At 43.8% G+C, this 23,476-nt stretch overlaps 1 protein-coding gene and 1 pseudogene across 1 annotated transcript; one reads left to right on the top strand and one right to left on the bottom strand.

Moving 5' to 3' along the window:
* Nucleotides 1–2,730: 2,730 nt before the first annotated feature.
* Nucleotides 2,731–3,171, top strand: LOC113909286 (solute carrier family 49 member 4-like). The gene has a single exon (XM_035728060.1). It carries the CDS (start codon nucleotides 2,731–2,733, stop codon nucleotides 3,169–3,171), a length of 441 nt encoding a protein of 146 aa, XP_035583953.1.
* Nucleotides 3,172–12,652: 9,481 nt separating this feature from the next.
* LOC113909287 lies at nucleotides 12,653–13,150 on the bottom strand (annotated as a pseudogene).
* Nucleotides 13,151–23,476: the final 10,326 nt, after the last annotated feature.

Here is a 23,476-nt window from a genome sequence, read left to right as displayed (position 1 = left end):
CCTCAGCGCATGATAACGTTCACCTCAGAGTTTGTTCTCCTCTGCGAAAGAAAGAATAACTGTGATTTTGTTCAATTTCAGCTCATTCGGTAATTACTAAAAGAAAACTTTGAGAACACACGGGCTTTCTTTTTTTGTGGTGTTTGTTTCTGTCCTGTTTCATTTGTAAATCCAGAATTCCGTAAAAAGAAAAATATTACAATTCCCGTGATATGTATCAAGTACCATAAAAATATGTATGCCCTTTGATCTACTAATTCTACTTAGGTGAATCCTGCTAAGAAAATTATCTAACATGCAAAAATATTTTATATGCAAAAGTATTTTATATGGAAAAATATTTTCTATGTCCAATACAGAAGGAGGAAATATTCTTAATTACCTACTCAATAGCTACATTCCTCCTCTTCTTTCTTTGATAATTCCCTTAATAATGGGTTTGAGTAGAATTGGCACATCCCAGAGATAAATCATGGAAATGATTAGTCCAAGAACAGGTATGAGACCTAGTTCTGTTCAAGGAGTTGTAAGAGAAAACCTCCTTAGAGGGATTCCCAAAATAGAATTACTTAGTCAAAGGGTATAAATATTTTTTAAAGCTCTTAATTTTTGGCAAAGTTTTCCTCTCTTCCTCCCCCTCCAAAAAAAAGTACATTTTTTTTTTTAATTCCTATTCTTCCTGCTTTGAATTCAACTGCGTAGAAACGTGAAGTCTGGAATTGTGGCAGCCATCTTGAAACTATTATGGAAGGGCCTGTGAATCACAGATACTGGCCTGTCACCCTGATCAACTCTGGAGCCATCTGCTTTCAGACCACACTTCAAAAGTATTCTAACTGAAATACAATAAAATATTACAGTTTTTCAAAATGATGCTTATGAAGTTTTTTGACATGATGAAAAAGCTTATGATATAACATTAAGTAAAAGACTGGCAGGCTACAAATCTGAATTTAGAATGTAATAACAGCCATGTGCAAATATGCATAGAAAAAAATGGGAAACAGACAACACAAAATGTTATGAATATTTGCTTCTAGATGATGGGATCATAAGCCATTTGTCCCTCTGCTTCTTCGTGTTTTTCTCTATTTTCCAAATTCTATATAATCAGTTTGTATTACTTTTACTATCAGAAGAAAAAAAGATAAACAATAAAGACTCTTATGAGATCAGAGAGTTAAACTAAGATATTATATACAAACTCAAAAATAGTACCGGGGTAAATATGACCAAGTATCATTTTCTAGCCTAAGAGCCATGAATTCTGATCATCTCCAAGGCCCTCACCTATCTTTGTAGCCAGAGGGGGGAAAAATTGTTGAATTAAGTACTGTCTCCGATCACTAGACTATCTAATCTCACCAGTAACAAAATAATCACAACTTTTTCTTTTAGAATAATAAATTTGATTTTATTATTTTTACAAAAGCAATTCTTGCTCTTTGTGGGGAAAGAAAAAAAAACTTCAAGCAAAACAGAATACATTCTAGAAATAAAAGCTCCCCACCACACCAGCCTTTGGAAGTAAACACTATCAGTGTATCAGTGTGCATTTTCCCATTCTGCTAGGGCATGTACAAACTTTGAAGGAAAAAAAAAAACCCACAAATTCTAACTATGTAAGTTCTTACACAAGTTGCCCTTTTTCCCCCCTTGGCAATATATTATGGACATTTTTCTATGTCTGTATATAAGATTACCTCATTCCTTGTAATGGCAGCATGGTGTTCTATTGAACAAGATTACCACAATTTATTTAATGGACATTATGGTTGTTTAGAATTTCTATTACTGAGTTTGAAGGGACTATCAATAATATTCTTCATTTTCCTATTGGATTTCAGAATAATTAAAAGACGAAGACACAGGATTCAGATATAGAAATCAAATGTCATTTCCATTACTGATTTAAGCAGGTTCTAGAGAACATGGCTTGAGTGTGAGAGCCGAATGAGTTTGCTAGTAAGATCCCTACCACCACCAACCCCAAAACCGCAGGTTACCCCAAAGGTCGGAGGTATGATCAAGAGCTGATAAGAGCACAACTTCACGCAGGCAAATCCAATCAAGGAGGGGGGAGGAAGGGGCCAAACGGAAAGTTCTCAGCTCTTTGTTCCAAACACACAAATAAAAAACAGTTCCTCCTCTCCAGGGTTAAGGTAAGTGAGGAGTTAGGGCAAAAGGACAAGAACATTAGTCTGGTGGAGTTCCCCCGCATGCAAACGTGAAGCCCGGAGAAAGGATGCCTCTGCCCTCACTTGTCCCAACAAGTGAATTTCCTCGTACAAATAAACTTGTGCTGTTATTTGAGTACTACTGTAGGACAAACTCCTAGATTGCTAGATCAAAAGTCTATTTAAAATCTCAAAAGGTATTTCAAAATTCCCTTCAAAAAAGTGGTATTGTTAGGAGTTAGTTGGGCAGTTAGGCAGTCAGGGGCCAGGGTCCAACAAGGAAATACGGAGTCAGGACTGCTAAGACGATACAGGCTCTAACATCCTGTTCCACAGCTTAGACAGGACTACACTAGCATTCGGTTTTGCAGCCTTTGCAGAAATGACTTCTGCAGAATGTCCTAAAATAAGACAATTAACCACAAAGCATCTGTCCCTATCATGGGCAAGGAGCAGTTAAGACATCAGCCCCCCCCACAGCCGCATCCTCCCGGGGCCGGTCGGCGGCCACCCGGACCGCGCTGGGCAGAGGCCCCGCGGGCCGCGCGTCGCCATGGGCGCGGGCTGGAGCAGCGAGGAGGAGCGGCAGCCACCGCTGGGGCCCAGGCTCGGGCCTGCACCGGGGGCTGTCTGGAGAAGCCGGGAAGCGGCGGCGGCGGCGCTGCCCGCGGCGGCCCCGGGTCCCGGGCGGGTGTTCGGGCGCCGCTGGCTGGTGCAGCTGCTCTTCTCGCTGCTGGGCTTCGCGCAGGGCCTGGTCTGGAACACCTGGGGCCCCATCCAGAACTCGGCGCGCCAGGCCTATGGCTTCTCCAGCTGGGACATCGCGCTGCTTGTGCTGTGGGGACCCATCGGCTTCCTGCCCTGCTTCGCGTTCATGTGGCTCCTGGACAAGAGAGGTCTTCGGGTAACTGTGCTTCTGACATCCTTCCTTATGGTTTTGGGAACAGGTCTAAGATGCATACCTGTATCAGACTTAATGCTTAAAAGAAGGTAAATTCTATAAATAACTTAAAATTTTTTCCCACATTTTTCTTCTTTTGTTATAAATATATTAAATATGTTTGGTTATTAAAAAAAAAAAAAAGACATCAGCCCCCAGATGTCAGCACAAAAGATCTTCAGCACACTGACATTAACCTAATAGGTAGACAGATATGTGACCAAAGTCCTGATTGGCATGACTCAGCACACCCTAGTTGCTTAAGATAGTTCCACAAAAGAGCTCACAAAAAACCCTAAACTTAGAAACTCCAAGGACACCCCTCTCGGGTCCCTTCCCTCTCCAGGAGCTTTATACTATCACTCAATAAAACTTTGCTTTGCTGCCCACCACTCTTCATCTGGTCTACCTCTTCATTCTTCAAAGCGGCGCAACCAAGAACCACAGGCACTAAAGGCAGAGAAGTCCTGCAATAGTACCAATTTATACTCCCACCAACAGAGGATAAGAATGCTTCTTTTGCCCCTTCTAGCCAACCCACAGTATTTTTCATCTTTATCAATCCGTTATACAACAATCTGTTGTCTTAGACTACCAATGAAGTTGAGCACTTTTTCATAAATTTCCTGGGCATTTATATCTCTTCTCCCATGCCTGCCTGTTCAAGAACATGAACTTGTTTTTCCAGCAGTGATATCCCATTGGTTTTCACCTTCCATCCTCTCTTGCCGAGTCCTCTTGCAAATAACTGTACAGATTTATGAGACGTCCAGATGGGGTTAGAGGTGGCACCTACAGGAATGAATTCAGGTTTTCCTGGAAATATAAGCCAAGCAAACATGTTCCTTTGGCTTTTATAAAACCACATCCCAGGGAAATTATTTAACCAGTCTGTACACAACTATAGTATTAAATGCCCAAGTACCATCAGGAGTCAAGAGGTCAAACTTGAAGTCTAGCTCTGCCATTTAATAAACTTGGTTATCTGGGGCAATTCACTAAATCTCTAAATTCCAGTGGCTTCTTCCAGCACCTGAGAGTAGAATGAGATGAACCAGATAGGAAGTTTTCAAGATTTCTTTTTAGCAGCAGAACTGTTATGTGAGTTCAAAATATAAAAGAGAAAAAGAGTGACTCTGTTTGAAGCCAAGATGGAAGACCCTAAGCCTCAGCTAAACGGCATCCAGCCTGTCCCCCCAGTGGCCCCTGATATACTCCTCAGAGAATTCTTAGAACCCCATCAGGCCCAGCTTGAAAACCACTGGGCTTAGAACTATCAAGTACCTCCCAGCACTACTCTAGACAGGATTTAAATGAAGGACAATTCTGGGGCGCCTGGGTGGCTCAGTCATTAAGCGTCTGCCTTCGGCTCAGGTCATGATCCCAGGGTCCTGGGATCGAGCCCCGCATCGGGCTCCCTGCTCAGCGGGAAGCCTGCTTCTTCCTCTCCCACGCCCCCTGCTTGTGTTCCCTCTCTCGCTGTCTCTCTGTCAAATAAATAAAATCTTAAAAAAAAAAATGGACAATTCTGACTCACTCTAGTATATAAACAAGTGCTGATACATTTTCTAAGGGCCTGTTTTATTTTCAGGTGCTTCTAAATTTGAAGATAACTTAGTAAAAGAAAAACTGACACAAATCGCATTATCATCTGTAACAGAATGACTAGGTTAGAATGGACTCTAGGAACTCTTGAACACTTAAAATACCTAGATTTGGAAATATCTAATATTAGTGTTTTATAAGATTACCTTATGGGGACCATAGGATCAAGCCTTGCCCTAAAGGTAAGGGTGGGGTTTCCCCTTGATGAGACTCATCACTTATACCATTGATTGGCTTAAGAAGACATCAACACAACAGCAGAAAACAGGCTTTAGGCAGAAGACTTAAGAGGGGTGAGGAAAGAGTGTCCTCAGACTGGCTACATAATTTGTGGAGCTCAGGACAAAATGAAAATGTGGAGCCCCTTGTTCAGTAATTACTAAGAACTTCAAGATGGCAATGGCAGAGCATTAAACTGTGTGTAAGATGATTACTTTTTTTAAGATTTTATTTGATTTTTTAATTTTTTTAAGGTTTTATTTATTTATTTGACACAAAGAGAGAGAGAGAGACAGCAAGAGAGGGAACACAAGCAGGGGGAGTGGGAGAGGGAGAAGCAGGCTTCCCGCGGAGCAGGGAGCCCGCTGCAGGGCTCAATCCCAGGACCCTGATCATGACCTGAGCTGAAGGCAGACACTTAACGACTGAGCCACCCAGGCGCCCCAAGATTTTATTTATTTGAGAGAGCACGTATGCACGTGCAAGTTGGGTAGGGGGGGCAAGAGCAGAGGGATAAGGAGGGAATCTCAGCAGACTCCACGCTGAGCACAGAGCCCGATGCAGGGCTCCATCTCAGGACCAGGAGATCATGACCTGAGCCAAAATCAAGAGTCGGTCGCCCAACTGACTGAACCACCCAGGCATCCCCATGTGTAAGATGATTCTAAGGGCGGAACCTTCTGCAACTCGTCTGCCAGTAAAGCTGGGCTACCACCACCCTGAGGTCTAATAGTGAGTTTGGCCCAGACTCTGAGGAATAGTGATGCCTGAGGCATGTGTGGTGTGAGCATGAATAAGAGGAAGCTAAATTGACCCTCAGAAGAGCCTGGGAGCAAGGCAATGAACTGCAGGAAACCTGGCTCCTGACCTGCTAAGGAATTAAGTAAACTATTCTCTGCATGTCACTGCCTTTGCATTATCCAGGAGCCTTCAGGGAATCTCCTTAAAACGGTCTCCACTTATGCTTTGGACTTTTGGAAAAGAGCTTCATAGAACTCCGATGGAAGAGCCCAGCTTCCTCTGCAGGAGACACATGGGGGGTCCAGAAGGGGACAGCTGTGCCTAGCAGGAGAGGGTGAGCACGGGTAAATAACCATGAGACGATGTGAGAAGGGCCAGCAGAGCGCCGCACCACAGGCTGTGCAAACGCTAAAAGAGTGATGGTTTCCTGGGAGGGCATCAGAGAAAACTCAACCTGAGGAGAGAACGTGAGAACGACCCTGCAAGAAAGCACGGGTGGTAGTCAGTGGCCAACAGCACCACAAGCAAAGTGAGTTGTCACAGACAAACACGCTCCGCCGCGGCCTTGGCTTTCGGGTATTTCAGAACGACCCACAGAAGTTGTCCTATCCTTCCTTTGACATAGGATGTGCTTTGTCATGGTCTCGGGGAAATCACTCACTGACCAACTGATGGTGAGTTAATGAAACGGTGTGCTTTTAGACTTCTTTGTAAAGATATTTTTCAGAATTTGTGTCAGATAACTGCCAGGCCCCAAGAATGACCCACAAACACAGGCTATTGATGGCAAATGACTTCATGTTCGGTGGGCCTGAAGCGATTCAGTTGGCGCTATTTTTGCTGAGTTCCCAGAATTTCACAAAAGACTTAAATAAATAAATAAATAAATAAATAAATAAATAAGTGTGTGTGGTGTGTGTGTGTGTGTTCAGTGGATAAACACTGTAGGCAACGAAAGCAGGTGAAGCATCGCAGCATAGCAATGCCCACATTTCTAATGTCACCTACACCTTTGCCTTTTGTCCCTGAGTCTGTCTCAGTGGTCTCTGTTTTCACCCACAAGAAGCCGGACATCTGTTCAAGTGGCCCCAAGAGGAACACACACACACACACACACACACACACACACACACACAAATGAAGTGAGCAACACAGACCTTACTGATTTCCTGAGTGCTCTCTTAGCTTAGTATTTCTCACTTCTTAAGACTTTAAGAAATGAGGCTGCATATGCAACAATATCCACAAAATTGTGGGGGGTTTTTATGCTGGTTATATTTTTCAACTAATTATTATAACAAACACATCACTACTAAAATAAAAAAGGTTTAAGGGGCGCCTGGGTGGCTCAGTCAGTTGCGCGTCTGCCTTGGGCTCAGGTCATGATCTCAGGGTCCTGGGATCGAGTCCTGCGTCAGGCTCCCTGCTCTGCAAGGAGTCTGCTTCTTCCTCTCCCTCTGCCCCTCCCCCCACTCATGCCCTCAATCTCTCTCTCTCTCTCAAATAAATAAAATCTTAATAAATAAATAAATAAAGTTTGTGCATGTACCACATGAAATCATCCCAGTGGTACACATACCACAATTTGGAAAACACTATATTGAGTAAATAAAAACCACAGACTCAACATTTTAAGTAAGGCTCTGCTGTTTACTAAAATCTGTAGGCAAAAAGAAAGAAGAATACCCACACATCAGTGTTTCAGTTCCCCACTCTTCTCGGTAGCTTCAAACAACACACTATTACATGTCTTTATGCAGAACAAATACACAGAACTAGCTTAGTGACCTGAATAAGCCATATAAAGGGTCTTTTCCAAGAACTGTTTTTCTTCCCAGTCGAGTGACAGTCTCTCAGATCCAGGGGACCTGTGGAGAGAGGCCTCTCAGGGCCAAGGGGAATGGGTACTTCCAGCATGAGGGGGAGCAGGGCAGCATTATTCCTTGTCGCAGCATTATTCCAACAAAAGCTCTGTATTCTACCCTTCCTTCATCTTGCCAATGATCTCATCCCTACCTGGAAAAGGGAAGAAAATGGGCCAAGAAAGGAAAAGGAAGGGATAAGAGAATCCTGTCTTGCCCCTTCTGAACCACAGGCTCTCAATCAGTCCCCATGACTTGTTGCCTTTTGGTGTGCAGAACAGAAAATGCTGCCAACACACAGACGAAACCCAGTGGCAGCCTTGGGGAGAAAGGACCCAACTCCTCTCTGATGACTGACACAGCATAGACAGCAAGTAGGTATCTGGGTAGCAATGGCCTCCTGGGCTGCCCTGCCTGATTAGTACAACAACCTGCTGCCACCCAGGGCCTCCACTGACAGTGTCCAGAGGTACCATCCTACCCCCATGTCTAGCAATCATGTTTCTCCTGCACTTCCAAAAGAATTAGCTACATGGGAAACAAAGTGAATTTTATACCTAACAAGTATGTAAAGTCACCTCAAATTCTGTGGGATACTTTTATGATTATAAATGTAGTAGATGCCTTATGAGGAAATTTAATCTTTTTAATATTTTCATTTATTTATTTGACAGAGAGAGAGTGCACACAAGCAGGGGGAGCGGCAGGCAGAGGGAGAGGGAGGACCCAGCGCAGGACTCGATCCCAGGACCCTGGAATCATGACCTGAGCCGAAGGCAGCGCTCAACCGACTGAGCCACCCAGGCACTCCAGAAATTTAATTTTTTTAATGTTAGGTTTTTTAAATCTGATAGGTATAAAAGAGCAAGGAAAAAATCATCCCCAAAGTTGATATCACTTTTTGCTATTTTAGTATTCTCTCCAGTTTTTTCCTGTGCATTTTCACATCCTCAAAGATTGAACCATACATTCAATTTTTATCAATATTTTAGTGGAAATATTTAATATTCTTACAGCTAAAGTATGATGTGTTTATTAGAAAGAACATAACAAAAATAAAGAAAAAGAACCATTCATGAGTCCACCACCCTGAGACAACAGCATTAATATTTTTATTATTTTAGGTATAGTTTTTTTTAATCCTGACTCATTTATTTAACTTTCTACATAAGCATCAAATTTTATGCAAACATCATTTGTTTGTGGGGAGGTCATAATTAACTTTTTTTAAGGTAGGCTTATTGAAATATACTTTCTATACAGTAAAATTCACTATTTTTAGGTGCACAGTACCATGGGCTTTGACAAATATATATACTGCCACCAAAATTGAGATGTTTTCTTTTTTTTATAAAGATTTTTATTTATTTATTTATTTGAGAGAGAGAATGAGAGAGAGAGAGAGCACATGAGAGGGGGGAGGGTCAGAGGGAAAAGCAGACTCCCCACTGAGCAGGGAGCACGATGTGGGACTCGATCCCGGGACTCCAGGATCATGACCTGAGCCAAAGGCAGTCGCTTAACCAACTGAGCCACCCAGGTGCCCAAAATTGAGATGTTTTCATTAGCATTTTCATCACCCCAAAAAGTTCCCTCATGCCCTTTGTCTGGAAGTAAACATCATTTTGAATAGCTTATGTTCTTATGTCTACAAAAACCTGCACATAGGGTCTCAGTCAGTAGAGCACTGCGACTCTTGATCTGAGGGTTGTAAGTTTGAGTCCCATGTTGGGTGTAGAGATTACTTAAAAAATAAAAATTTAAAAAAAACCTGTACATAAATATTTATATCAGCTTTATTCATAATTCCCCAACATTGGAAACTACCAAGATATCCTTCAATGGGTAAATGGATAAACAAACTGTGACACATCTATTCAATGGGATATTATTTAGCAATAAAAAGACATGAGTCATCAGGGCACAAAATAACATGGAGAAAGAAGCATACTGAGTGAAAGAAGTCAGCCTGAAAATCATGATTCTGATATACAGCATTCTGGAAAAGGCAACATTTCGGGGCACCTGGGTGGCTCAGTCGGTTGAGCGTCTCCTTCGGCTCAGGTCATGATCCCAGGGTCCTGGGATAGAGCCCCTCATCGGGCTCCCTGCTCCGTGGGGAGTCTGCTTCTCTCTCACCCTCACCTTCTCCCTCTGCCCCTGCTCATGCTCTCTTTCTCTCTCTCCTTCAAATAAATAAAATCTTTTTTAAAAATGGAAAAGGCAATATTTAGAGACAATAAAAAAATCAGTTGTTGCCAGGGTTTGGGAGAAGGAGGGGAGCAGTAAATAGGTAGATAAGGGTGACTTTCAGAGCTGTGAAAGTATTCTGTATGATCCCATAATGCTGGGATACATGACATTAAGCATTTGGCAAAACCCAAAGAACTGCACAATACAAAGAGTGAACCCTAATGTCAACTAGAGACTTCAGCTAATAATAATATATTAACATTGCCTCATCAGTTATAACAAATGAACCACACCAATACAAGATGCTAATAATTGGTCTAGAGGGAATATATGGAAACTCTCTGTACTTTTGTTCAATTTTCCTATAAATCTAAAACTGCTCTAAGAAATATAATACATTCATTTTATATATATATTATATTATATATGCAAATCAATTGTATATAAGGAAACAAGTGAACCTCTCCCTACAAAAAAGAGTCACTCTCTGAAAGACTATCAGCTTGAAATAGTCCTCTCTATGGGGTAAGAGCTCAATAATAACCAAGAGAGACTAAGAAAGCAAGAGAAAGAAAAAGAGAGAGGCAGGCACAGAGAGGCGTTTTATTTTATTAGATTCAAAACACAAGGAGGAAAGACAGGGGAAGGGGTTGGGCAAAGATCAGAAATAGAAATATAAGATATAGAAAAATAGAATCTAGAAAAGGGTTGGACAAAGATCGGATAACAAAGAAGAGAAGGGGGTAAAGGAGAGGAGAATGTCAAGAGCCGCAAAGTCAGGGCAGGAGAGATTTCTCAGGACTAGGCATCTCTTCATCTGATGACGGTGCTCTGGTACAAGGCCGGAGCCCAGAGCAGGGAGGGGCCCAGGAGGTGGTGGCCCAGGGCCCAGGGCCCAGTAGTGGGCAGCAGTATGTGGGCGGTCATGCCCTTCTTGCAGGCCTCAAGGATGATCTTGAAGGGGTCAAGCAGGGGCCTAAGCTATGTCTCTAACAGGTTCCCAGTGTCAACCAACTAGACCCCAAGACCTGACCTTTACTGCCCGCCTGCTTGTACTCACTAACCTTTGTCTTCGATTTTTCCTTAAGCTCTTATTTATTTCTGGTTAACCTCTTAACTCAGACAAATGAAACCCAAAACCACCCCTCAGATGATGGCGAGTACCCTGACAAGACTTGCCACCAGCCCAGCGCAGCCACCCAGACCGTTTGAGCTAAACCCTTGACTCGTGCTTATGCAGATGGACTGGGAAGTGAACCGGGAAAAGACTGGCAATTGCCTTTACCTCATCATAATACTAAAATTTCCGCCCAAGGAGGAGCCTCCACCTCATTTACATAACCATACAATGTGTGTACAAGCATGTTTCTTTTTTTTTTTTTTTAAGATTTTATTTATTTATTTGACAGAGACACAGCGAGAGAGGGAACACAAGCAGGGGGAGTGAGAGAGGGAGAAGCAGGCTTCCCGCGGAGCAGGGAGCCCCATGCGGGGCTCGATTCCAGGATCCTGGGACCATGACCTGAGCCGAAGGCAGACACTTAACAACTGAGCCACCACCCAGGCGCCCCTGGGCATGTTTCTTTAAGGCACATGCACGACCTTACACTGGCCTCCACATACGATGACAAGGCTTCCCTCTCTAAATATTCATCCTAACCCTAAACAAAAGGTACCCATTCGTCCCCCTACCAGGGAGTCATAGCTTTGGAAGCCGTTCCTGTGATCTCCTTACTTGCAAATAAAGTTTTCTTTGTGCGACAACTCACCTGGTGCAGTTTCTATGACTGGGCAATCTCAGGTTGGTTTCGTTACATCATGACCGGAACTGCTCGGTAACCCCCAGCCACCACGTCACCGAGCAGCCCTTCAGAAGAGGGATCTTTGGGGGGCCACCCTTAGGGAACCCATTCTCCAAATGTCATCACATCACTAAAAGTGATGAGGTTACATGAGCAGTGAGCAGTGCGGAAGACAGACCCAGGCCCAGCACGGAGGGGTCAAGGCTGAAGCAGTGGAAGCAGGATCAAGTGCTTCTCCACTGACATTCTCTGCCTTGGGGCCCAGCTCCCCCAGCCAGGGACACTGTCACTGAATAAAAAGTGATCATGTGCCCTGGGAACTCCTGCTTCTTGCAATCCTGCTTCTTTCTGGCAGCCTCTAGCTACTTCTGCTCTAAGCAGAAAAAGTCAGGGGTCCTCAGAAAAAGACAAGACCTAGCTTTCGTGACACTAAAGAAGTCATTTTAGGCCTCCAGCTATTACCCCATGATCTGCGCCCTACTCACCCAAACACACTTCTCGCAGAAGTTTCTGGAAGGTGTCAGAATTACAAAGAAATGCAAAAACCACAGTAGTTAAGGATTTGAAGGGCACAAAGGGAATGCAAAAACTTACAGTTTCCACCAGGCCAGGAAATAGGATAACGCTGACAATAAATCGTGGTATAACTCCCAGTGTTATTTCAAAAGTAAGCAAGACCCTGCATTCCTAACCCGAGTTAAGGAACCCAGGATCAGCTCTGAGAGCATGCCTACCACCCCTTCTTCTGGTCCCACAGTTACTGCTGCTTCATTATAAAGTCTCCACCCCAGGAGGAGCACAGCATATAACATAAGGATGTGTGTGTGTGTGTGTGTGTGTGTGTGTGTGTGTGTGTGTGTGTGTAGGCAAGTTTTCTAAGTAGGACTATGCAATCTCACACCTGCCTGCCTTTACCAGTGAGACAAATCTTCCCCTTCTGAATACTCATCCTAAACCCTAAAATTAAAAAAGCTGCTTACCCCTGCTTGGGGAGTCACGGCTTTGGAAGTTATGCCCCACGATCTCTTTATTTACTGCAAATAAAGTCTCATTTGTGTGCCAACGCCACCTGGTGGATCTCTACCTGTAACTCAGCAAGGAGCGAACTCAACGTTAGTATGTCATCTCTGATGAAGGTAAGTCCGGCTCCTCTGTGGTCTTGGCCTCCCTGAGCTGCTCCTCTTCCATCAGTGGCCACTCACACTGGGGCCTCTTTCACCGCTGGGACTGGCCCTGCCTCCCCGGGACCCAAGGGAACGTTATGTGTGCGCTCAGAGACTGACCCATGGACTTCAGACTGTGAGAGCCATCACCCTGCAGTCCTGGCCATAGCAGTGCCCTTTCTTCTCGAGCCTTCTGAGAGTTGCCAGCAGTGCTGACCTTCGGAGGCCTCAAGCTCTTGGGAAGCCCCTCATAGGTCTGGTGATTCCTCAGTGCTTCCTTCTCGGCTCTTCAGCTTCTCGGCACTGATGTCAAAGCCAGGGCCCACCTCGTCCACTGTGTCTGATTGTCCTCTTGATACTCATCATCTCCAGAATCCTCTGTGAAACCCCTGGAAGTCATCTGGTAGAACTCCTCTTCCTCCTCTGCCCCCAGCCCAGAAAGTTCATATTACCTTCCTTCCCAGACTGTAGTACCACCAGTGGCCCCACACGAAGCTCGGTGGGACAGAGGAAAAAGGGCAACATCCCAAGGTGGGGTCAGCGCATCATGTCAGAGGACACAGCCCTAAAGTAAAGCAATGGAGGAAGGGAAGTTGAAGGAGGTGAGATCAGAGAGACACCTAGGGCCAAATCACTTAGGCTTAGGTAGGGACTTCAGACTCTAAGAGTGATGGGAAGCCATTGGAGGGTTTTGAGCAGAAGTGAGTTGTTGTGAGCAGTGATTTACAATTTTAAGTGGGTCACTCTGGAAAATGTTTAGCCAGTAACCTGTAGGAGGACATGATGGGCAGCCTCTAAAATGGTTCCCGGCAATTCCTGTGTCCTCGTGTGAGTACAGTGATATTGTGACTTATACGTGATTTAATGAGAAATAATACATTCGGTCTTCCCCGTGTTCTGAACAGAACTCCTAATACCCTTGGAATTTCCTAAGTGATGAGAGTGATGAAGGTATCTTTTGTTATTCAGAACAAACCCCTTACAACCACACCTCACTTTATATTAACAAGATGATTAAGAGAAAACCCCTAGGTTTTCCTCAATCCTAGGTAACCTAAGGATGAGGGCTGGTTGCCAGGGGAACCAAACTTGATTCTAGGATCGGAACTTCCAGCTCCAGAAAGAGAGGCTAGAGACCAAATTCCATCACCAATGGCCAATGATTTAACCAACCAAGCCTATGAAAGAAAGCCTCCTCCATAAAAACCCAAAAGGATGAAGTTCGGAGAACTTCTGAGTGCGAGAACTCAGAACTGCAGAAGCAGCTCTGTCCCTCTTCCACGCACTTCTCTTCCACCTAGCTCTTCCTGAGTTATATAGCCTCTTTTTTTTTTAATTTTTAAAGATTTTATTTATTTGTCAGAAAGACAGAGAGCATGAGAGAGCACAAGCAGGGGGAGCTGCAGGTAGAGGGAGAAGCAGGTTCCCCAACAAGCAGGGAGTCTGACATGGGGCTCAATCCCAGGACCCTGGGATCATGACCTGAGCCGAAGGCAGCCGTTTAACCGACTGAGCCACCCAGGTGTCTTCAGTTATATCCTTTTATCAGAAACCAATAATCTAATAAATAAATGCTTTCCTGAATTCTGGGAGCTTCTCTAGCAAATTAATTGAACCGGAGAAAGAAGTGGTGTGAACTTTAGATTTATAGCCAATTGGTCAGAAGCATAGCTGACAGCCTGGATTTGTGATTGGCTCCTGAAAGCCCAGTTGTTTTCTCTTGTGAAACTGAGCCCCTGACCCGTGGGATCTGATGCTATCTCTAGGTACGGGCATACCTTGGAGATATTGTGGCTTTGGTTTCAAACCACAGCAGTAAAGCAGATATCGCAATAGAGTGAGTTAAATGGATTTTTTGGTTTCCTGGTGCATATAAAAGTTATGTTTACATTATGCTCTAGTCTGTTTATTAAGTGTGCAATAGCATTATGCCCTTAAAATTATTTTACATTCCTTAATTTAAAAATACTTTATTGCTAAAAAATGCTAACATCATCTGAGCTTATAGTGAGTCATAATCACTGATCACAGATCAACATAAAAAATAGAATAATGAAAAGTTTGAAATATTGCAAGAATACCAAAATGTGACACAGAGACACAAAGTGAGCAAGTGCTGTTGGCAAAATGGTGCTAATAGATTTGGCGAACACAGGGTTGCCACAAACCTTCAATGTATAAAAAACGTAAAATTAGAAGAAAAAACCAGCAAGCAGTATCTGCAAAGTGCAATAAAGCACAGTAAAACAAGGCATGCCTACAGATAGTGTCAGAACAGAGTTACGCTGTAGGACACCCAGCTGGTGTCACAGAATTGCTGGATGTGTGGAAAACCCGCATGTCTGCCATTCAGAAGAGTTGTGAGTGTAGCAATTTTGTGAGAGTAAAGGAGGGACAGACACACAAGAGGAAGTGAGCTTCTCCTTACCGTGTCTTCCTCTCATCCTCTCCCCTGGAGTGAGGGCCGGGTTGAGTTACTTGCTTCTGACAGAATACTGCCAAAGTAATGCCAGGCCACTTCCAAGACAGGTTACCGAACACCAGGACTTTCTTCTTGTCCGGCCTCTCTCGCCTGCTCTCCACCTCAGAGCCCTCGCCTAGAGGAAGCCAGCTGCCTGGTTAAGAGAAGGCCTCTGGAGAGGTCCCTGTGACCAGGACTCACGTCTACAGCCAACAGCCGAGGAGGACCAGAGGCCTTCTAACAGCAAAGTGAGCAAACTTGGAAGTGGATCCACCCCGGTGGAGATTTGAGATGGCGGCAGTTCAGCCAACCCCTTGATGGCAACCTCCTGAGAGACCCAGAAGTCAGAGGGCCCTGCGAAGCCGCACCTGGATTCCTGACCCTCAGAAACCCTCCTGAGATAATGACTGTTGCATGTAGGTTTTGGGGTAACTTGTCATGCAGCAGCAGATAACCAATACAGAAGGCAAGTTGGAAAGCAGGAAGACCGGGTTTTATAGTACATGGAAATGGTCCATCCCTCCTGGGGTAATGGCCATTTGGACTAGCACGGAGCAGGGGCTGAGGTAAGAACTGGGTGCATGGAAAATGAGTTTTGCAAACGACCACTTAGTGATCACTGAACAAATGTTTATACCATTTCTATTCCTTCATAAGAATTAGCCTAAGCAAAGACTAGAATTTCTGGAAAGACCGAATTGATTGACCCAGTTTAGGAGATGCCATGACACAGTAAAAGGTTGTACGGCAGAGTCCAAATGACTCAAATATCTATATACCTGTGATGGGTTGAATTGCGCCCCACACCCCGCAAAAAAAAAAAAAAAAAAAAAAAGTTGTGTTGAAGCCTTAATCCCGCATACCTCACACATAACCTGATTTGGAAATAGGGTCCTTATAGATGTAACTGAGAGAATACATTTCTGTGACTTAAAGCCCCTCAGCTCGTGGTACTTGGTTATCATGGCCCTAAGAAACTAAGACAATACTTGTAAGGTATTCTTCTCCACCCACTGCCTTCCTAGGTTGTAAGGCACTGAAGTCAACCATCAGAGCTCATCCTTCAGCACCACACAGCCACCCACCCATAAGGATGGTTACGGAATGCTTCGTGGCAATGCCAATGATGATTTACTTTTCTTTTGTTGCTTCCAGTACACAAAAGACGAGTCTGTGCTGAACACATCAGAAATCTTTGCAATTATTGCTAATGGGAGACCAGCCTCTGGTTCATTCCTCGACAAACGAGACCACTAAGAAGTTATCAGTAAGGGATTTATGTTTTAGTAGCATGTTTAATTATGATACAAGCATGACTGTCTCTTACACAGGAACTTAGCATGCAAGATTTACAGCTCTTAACACAATTTTGGCCTTTGTTGTCTCAAAGAGCCTTGTTTCTGATGTTTTATTGGACTATCAACCTCTGTTAGATTGTGTCAGACTGCCCCCTACTGATGTGGTCTCATAATCTCATCCTGGCTGCCGCTGTTTTGAGTTGGTTTTCAGAATGTGTTTTTTACCCGGGTCCCTAAACCTACCCACCCACCCTCATGCCCCAAAGAACACAGAGAACATTGGAACAGTTGGGGGGGGAACTCTTATTTTTTTTCTTTTAATAAACAACCACAAAATACATAGACATGAAGTTTTTTGTTTCAAAACACATCATCTGACCAGCTTAAGCTTGCAAGAGAAATTCCGTTTCCAGAATAAGAACGGATCAGGTTCTTTTCTTTCTTATTTCTTGAGGGTGGCAAACACCTTCAAGGGATAGCCTCTCTTTTCATGATTTGACAACAGGGAATTTTTTTTTTTTAAAGAAAAGTGGATGAAATTTTAACTAATCCAACCAGCCAGAGGAAAGCAATATTACAAAAGACACCTCAAAGGAAGGGTGGGATTTCTTTTCTGCTTCAAAGGTGCTGTCATGTGAGGCTGTGAGAATGTGCCCCCCCAGGGGGGGGAGCAGGGGGTCAGAGCTGAGCAAACACCCACATGGCCTCCCCCAGCCTCCTCGCTGCTGCCCTCCTTTGCTGGTCCACCACTGGGCATGTGGATGGGGCCAGCTAGGAGGAAAGGGCAGAGGTCAGGGAAAGGGTGGAGGAATGTACTAGTAAGGAAGAATCGGGAACCTGGAAATGAATGTTTGGGCTTTATAACACAAATCTGTTCTCAAGGTATTTGGGGGGCCCTCCAAACACCAGAGCTAATCACTGAGAACAAACCCCAACCCGCATCAGGTCAGCTGTACCCAGGGGGTACTGCTCTCCTCCAGGCCTTCCCAGGGATGCTTAGTGAATCTGACCCTCAGAGCTATGCTTCCGTGAGGTCACGTGCAGCCTCCTTCCATGGATCCGTGGCATTCTGGCGTACATAACAGTCCTGTAACTAGCTCTCAGGAAGAGTCTGGTTTCCGGTGATGCCCAGAGTCCTGAGCCACGTGCGCAGACCTTTATTTCCTCTGCAACTGCCTCGTGTCCTGCCCTGCCTGGGCTGGAAGCCTCTAGAAAAGGCAAGGAGAGGAGCATTCTTTTCCCCCCCGCCCACCCTGTTAGGCGCTCCGAGGCCTGTCCTGGAGCCGTGCTCCCTCCCAGGGCTTACACAGGAGGGCAGGGATAGAGGTGGGGGTGGGAAAGGTCACTGGAGAAGGTCTAGTGTGATTGCAATATGCCTTCACACCCAAAACCTAGTCCATAAAAGAGTCCTTTATCTTGCATGGTCCGAGAGAATAACCCAGCTGCTATTTTTGGCTCTTCTCCATTCCTCACTCCCATTCATAAAATCTTTAGAGGAGGCCATGTGAGCTCAAGTTGTGCTCCGGTCCAGAATGAAGTTGGATTGAGATGCAGGTGGCTAGAAGGGCCCTGAGCAGTCTGTCTGTCCACTCTACCCTAACTCCCCCTGACTATCCACACCATGAATCAATAAATCATAGGCTGGGTCTCTCTAGAGGTCCAACACCATGTCAGCAGCATGTCAGAAGTACACAAAAGTATACTATACTAACTTCCGGCACCCGTGGATTTGCCTCTCACAACAGTCCGAGAGACTCAGGACCTATAGCAATTTGTCTTTGCTCAGGCCCAAATCTGAATGGCAGATAGCAGGACACCAGTGTTTGGGAGACAGTCACTTAGTAATTCAGCCTCGTTAGTCTAGTTAGTTAGCGATCCTAAAAACACAATGTCATTATTATTTTCTTAATTTGCCATATGCCTGGTACCGTGCTAATTACTTCCTATATATTATCTCATTTAACCATGATTATAACCACTTTATCCCCAGGTTATAGACAAAAAATACTGAGATTCAAAGAGGTTAAGAAATATACTCAAGATCATGTAGTCACTGTGATTGAGCAAGGCCACAGAGCTAGTTAGTGTGATTGAGAAGATCATATGGCTAGTTAGTATGACTTGAGCAGGATCACAGAGCTAGTCAGTGTGACAGAGAGATCACAGAGGTAGCTGACTGGGGACCGACCCCAGGTGTGCCTTATTCTGCAGCTCAAGCAGTTAACCAGGTCACTTCTGCATCCTATGTCATTCTCCCTCCAGGCATGCGGCAATGATTATGAAGCCATCAGAATTTTGTCACCGTGTGAAAAATGGCTGTAGGTGCTAGAGACAACCTTTAGTAAACAGTAAAAAGACTGTGGTATGAGAATACACAAAGATTACACTCGTCTCCAGATAGAAATATAAATCTGGAAAAGGCCAGGAGCCTGAATTAAAATGATTCCACTTTTCTGGATTAGAGAATTTTGAAAAGATCTGGGGTGTTAGGTGTTTTACACATAGAAATAGAGGTCTATATACAGCTATGTATGTATGTGAATATTAATATAGATAAGACATATTTCCTGCTCTCCAGAATAGAACACCATCAGCATATCGTGTGAAAGAACAATTCGAAGCTGAAGTATACAGTGGGGCCTGTGTACTAAAGGTGTTCAGGAACAGAAGTGTATTGAATCATTTGGAGAATGTACCTGAAGATGAAGAAAAACTTGAGTCAGGCCTTAAGTGATGAACACAACTTAGATGGGTGGAAGGAAAAAGGAGGACTTTCAGGCAGATGAAACAAACTCAGACTCAGAGACAGGCTCACAAATGAGCATAAGCAACACACAGTGTCTCAGCTCATTGTACAGTTCTATCTCCAAAGACTAGCGCATGGTAGGCACTCAGAAGCTATTTGGTGATGAAAGGAAGGAAGGAGGGAAAGAAGGAGGGGGAAAGGGGGGCACGAGAGAGAATTCAAATGAAAAAGACGGAACAGAGAGTAGAAATGTAGAAAGTAGAAACATCTGGCCACAGAAGTTTTGTGTGTTGGGTGTGAAGGGAAATAAGCTTGGTACGACTGGGTAGAGCAAGGGTAGGAAGGGCCTTGACCAAACAAAGTCAGGGCCCAGAGTCCGAAGTAGAAGGCAAGGTAGAGCCAGAGGGAAAACCCATGGGTTCCAGAGCCTTCAGAGGAGCATGCTAAAAGCTATGGGAAATGAATGGCTTCATACTAAATGGGCTAAACTGGAGAGGACGCAGGCTGAAGGGGACAGAGCCCTTAGGGAGCCATCGTGGCAGTCCAGACACAAGAAGAGTTGAGAGTTTGACCTATGGAAATGGCAGAAGGAACAGGAGAAGAGATGAAAAATTGAAGAACCTGTTGAAGGGGCAAAATCTATTCAATGTTGGTAACAGTTTGGCCAATGGAGATAAATGGAGAGAGATAGGCCAAAATTTCAAGTGGGGAGCCTGAGAGAGTAGTAGTAGCATGCTTATAAAAAGGGAAGTTAACCTGGTTTAAGATGAAGAGAGGGAGATGCTAAACTCAATATGTGATATAGAACTTGAGAAAGCTCAAATAGAGATATAAAACTACACATACATCCCACACAGTAGGGAGTTCAAGAACTGGTTCATGGTTTCATACATGGGTATGTTTGTAGGGTCAACAAATATGGTATAGCCACAAAGCAAATTTTTTAAAGATTTATTTATTTGAGGGTGCCTGGGTGGCTCAGTTGGTTGAGCGACTGTCTTCGGCTCAGGTCATGATCCTGGAGTCCTGGGATCGAGTCCCACATCGGGCTCCCGGCTCAGCGGGGAGCCTGCTTCTCCCTCTGACCTTCTCCCCTCTCATGCTGTTTCTCTCTCTCTCTCTCTCTCTCTCTCAGATAAATAAATAAAATCTTTTAAAAAAAAGATTTATTTGAGAGAGAGAGAGCATGGGGGGGGAGGGCACAGAGGGAGAGAGAGAATCCCAAGCTGACTCCCCACTGAGCAGGGAACCCAACTCAGGGCTCAATCTCACAACCCAAAGATCACGACCTGAGCCAAAACCAAGAGGTGGATGCTCAACCAACCGTGCCACCCAGATGCCCCAGCCACTAAACAATTTTAATTGAACTACAGAATTTTAGAATTACAAGAAATATAAGGTATCTTTATACAATACACATGTATGTGTTTCAAATGCTTACACAGTATACAGCAGCTGTTGTCCACCAGCATCTGTTTGAATAACCTCTAGTGAAAATAGCTCGCTGCTCTTTCTAAGTGGCTCCGTTTATTAAATGTTTTTCATAATATTGGTATATTTTGGCAAAACAAAGCACTCCATAAGCATAAAGTCAGCAATCTTACAAAAGAGGTGAGGAAGACATTGCTACTTTTCCAATATCCACTTTCCCCTTCTTCCTTAGGAAAAAAGGTTTGGTTTTTTTGTGTTTTTTCTTTTTTTTTTTTTTTTAGTGGGACAACTGACTACCCAGAATAAAGACTACCTTCCCCAGACTCCCTTCCAGTGGGCTAGCCAGGGAACCTAGCTCTGCCCAATAGGATGGGAGCAGAACGGATGTGGAGAATTTCAGGTCATGCCCTTAAATGGAAAGACCTTGCCTTACACTTGCTTCTTTTTCCTCTTTTTCACTGACTGGAATGTGACTGGGATGCTGGCAACTGGAAGAGCCATCTTGAATACAATGAGGCTGCATGTTGAGGACAGCAAAGCAACACGAGAGAAGGAGTCCAAGACCATCGTAATTGTGTAAACACATATGCTCCCCTTAGTCCCAGATCTGCGCGACAGAGGATTAAACTTCTATTTTGTTTAAGCCATTTCATTTGGGTTTCCGTGAGAAGAGTCAAATTACGTTCTAATACTTTGGCTCTAATCTCCGCATCTGTCATTCACTAACAAGTTGCTTCACTACTCTGAGCTTCAGTTTCTTCATCTACAAAACTCAGCCTACTCCACAGGGGTGCAGAAGAAATTAAATGAGATAATGTGTGTAAATCTATTGGCACAGTGAGTACCCAATAAATTGTAGCTACTACTAAATTGTTACTACTACTGTCAATTGATATGAAGATTTGCAATCTCAAAACTAAATCCAAACAGCTATAATTCCTTAGGAGTAGTGAAAAAAAATTACTACATTTTAATATAGTAATTGAGGACTAGCTTATTAGTCTGAACAACTCTGACACAGAATAAGTATCTTCATTTCATAGCCAAGAGACCCAGAAAGGGATCAAAACTTTGTAATAACTCAGAGCAAAACAATAAGAAAGTGGGGAAAGAATTAATTTTATATCCTTCACTCCCTTGAGGCTCAGTCATTGGAACAAGCAATTGGACAGAGGTGTGTGCAGGTGCACGTGTGTCAAATACTATCCAAGAATCTCCCTGGGTCTTTTCAACCTCACACAACCTATGCTGCCAAACAAAGGTCAGCACCCTGGGAAAGAGCTACTCCTTATGCAGAGGTTTTTCCATCACTATTCCTCCAGATGTCCTTCTGGCACTTTGCAAGTCTCTCATTAATTGAGGAGCATGAGTGTTTTCTTTTCCTCCTATGTTAGGGAATATCTAACTACAGAGAACCTAGGTCACCATGAATCATTGTCTTTACATCCTCTGCAAAATTACTCCATCTTCTCAAAAGTTTCACCATTTTTTTTTTCTTCACACAGCTGAAGTCCCATCAGAGGGACAGTGACCTTGAGAATGCTGCTGAGGTCTCTTTTCTTCCAAGAGTTACTTTTACTTAGGCTATAAAAAGCAGTAAGAGACACTACACTAAATATCAGAGGATGGATGAAAGGCTGGAGGAAGAAAGGAAAGAAACTAACTTGATCCAATGAAAAAAGCTCTTTAACATTAACCATATCTTCTGGGGCACATGGGTGGCTCAGTCATTAAGCGTATGCCTTCGGCTCAGGTCATGATCCCAGGATCCTGGGATCGAGCCCTACATCAGGCTCCCTGCTTCACAGGAAGCCTGCTTCTCCCTCTCCCACTCCCCCTGCTTGTGTTCCCGCTCTCACTGTGTCTCTCCCTGTCAAATAAATAAAATCTTTAAAAATAAATAAATAAAAATAAAATAAAATTAACCATATCTCCTAATAGAATCAAGAAAATTCTCTGTTGGGGTGCCTGGGTGGCTCAGTCGGTTAAGCATCTGCCTTCAGTTTAGGTCATGATCCCAGGGTCCTGGGATGGAGCGCGATGTCAGGATCCCTACTCAGTGAGGAGTCTGCCCCTCCCCCCACTCCTTCTCTCTCTCTCTCTCTCTCTCTCTCTCTCTCTCTCTCCCCCTCTCTCTCTTGCTCACTCTCTCTCTCAAATAAATAAATAAAATCTTTTTTAAAAATTCTCTGTTTTGTGAGGGCGCCTGGGTGGCTCAGTTGGTTAAGCGACTGCCTTTGGCTTAGGTCATGATCCTGGAGTCCTGGGATCAAGTCCCGCATCGGGCTCCCTGCTCAGCAGGGAGTCTGCTTCTCCCTCTGACCCTCCCCCCTCTCATGCTCTATCTCATTCTCTCTCTCAAATAAATAAAATCTTTAAAAATAAATAAAAAATAAAAAAATAAAAATTCTCTGTTATGTGAGAAAGGCATGAAAAGAAAACAATGGAGTCATTGAAAGAAAACTGAGTTTTGAAAGGAAAATTTTTTTAACAAAATGAAGGCATTCTCATGGCAAAACATATTCTATTTCCCAAAAGAATAAAGTAAGACATAAAATCCCCCTCACTTTTGACTTCCCAGCTCAACTCCCAAGTAAATGTGCTTCATATTTTCTTATGCATCCTTCTAAAAATAGACCTGCATCTGCAAGAATACAGGGTGTGTATGGAATAATTATATAGGTCTTTTCTGTACTATTTCTAAAACTATCAATGAAAAAACTTATTTTTTAAATCCTGATTCTTAAAACAAAACTCCCCGTTAACAAGAAGTAAAAGCTTCACCTACAAAACTCCCAGGCCTTCACAAGAGTCAGCAAAAGTCCAGGTACTCTGTGA

This window comes from Zalophus californianus, chromosome 6, assembly GCF_009762305.2.
Source record: "Zalophus californianus isolate mZalCal1 chromosome 6, mZalCal1.pri.v2, whole genome shotgun sequence".
NCBI lineage: Eukaryota > Metazoa > Chordata > Mammalia > Carnivora > Otariidae > Zalophus > Zalophus californianus.
This window is presented reverse-complemented; position numbering and strand designations above follow the sequence as displayed.

Excerpts from the sequence above, each read along its gene's own strand:
- LOC113909286 (XM_035728060.1), top strand. The coding sequence starts at position 2,731 with ATGGGCGCGGGCTGGAGCAGCGAGGAGGAGCGGCAGCCACCGCTGGGG.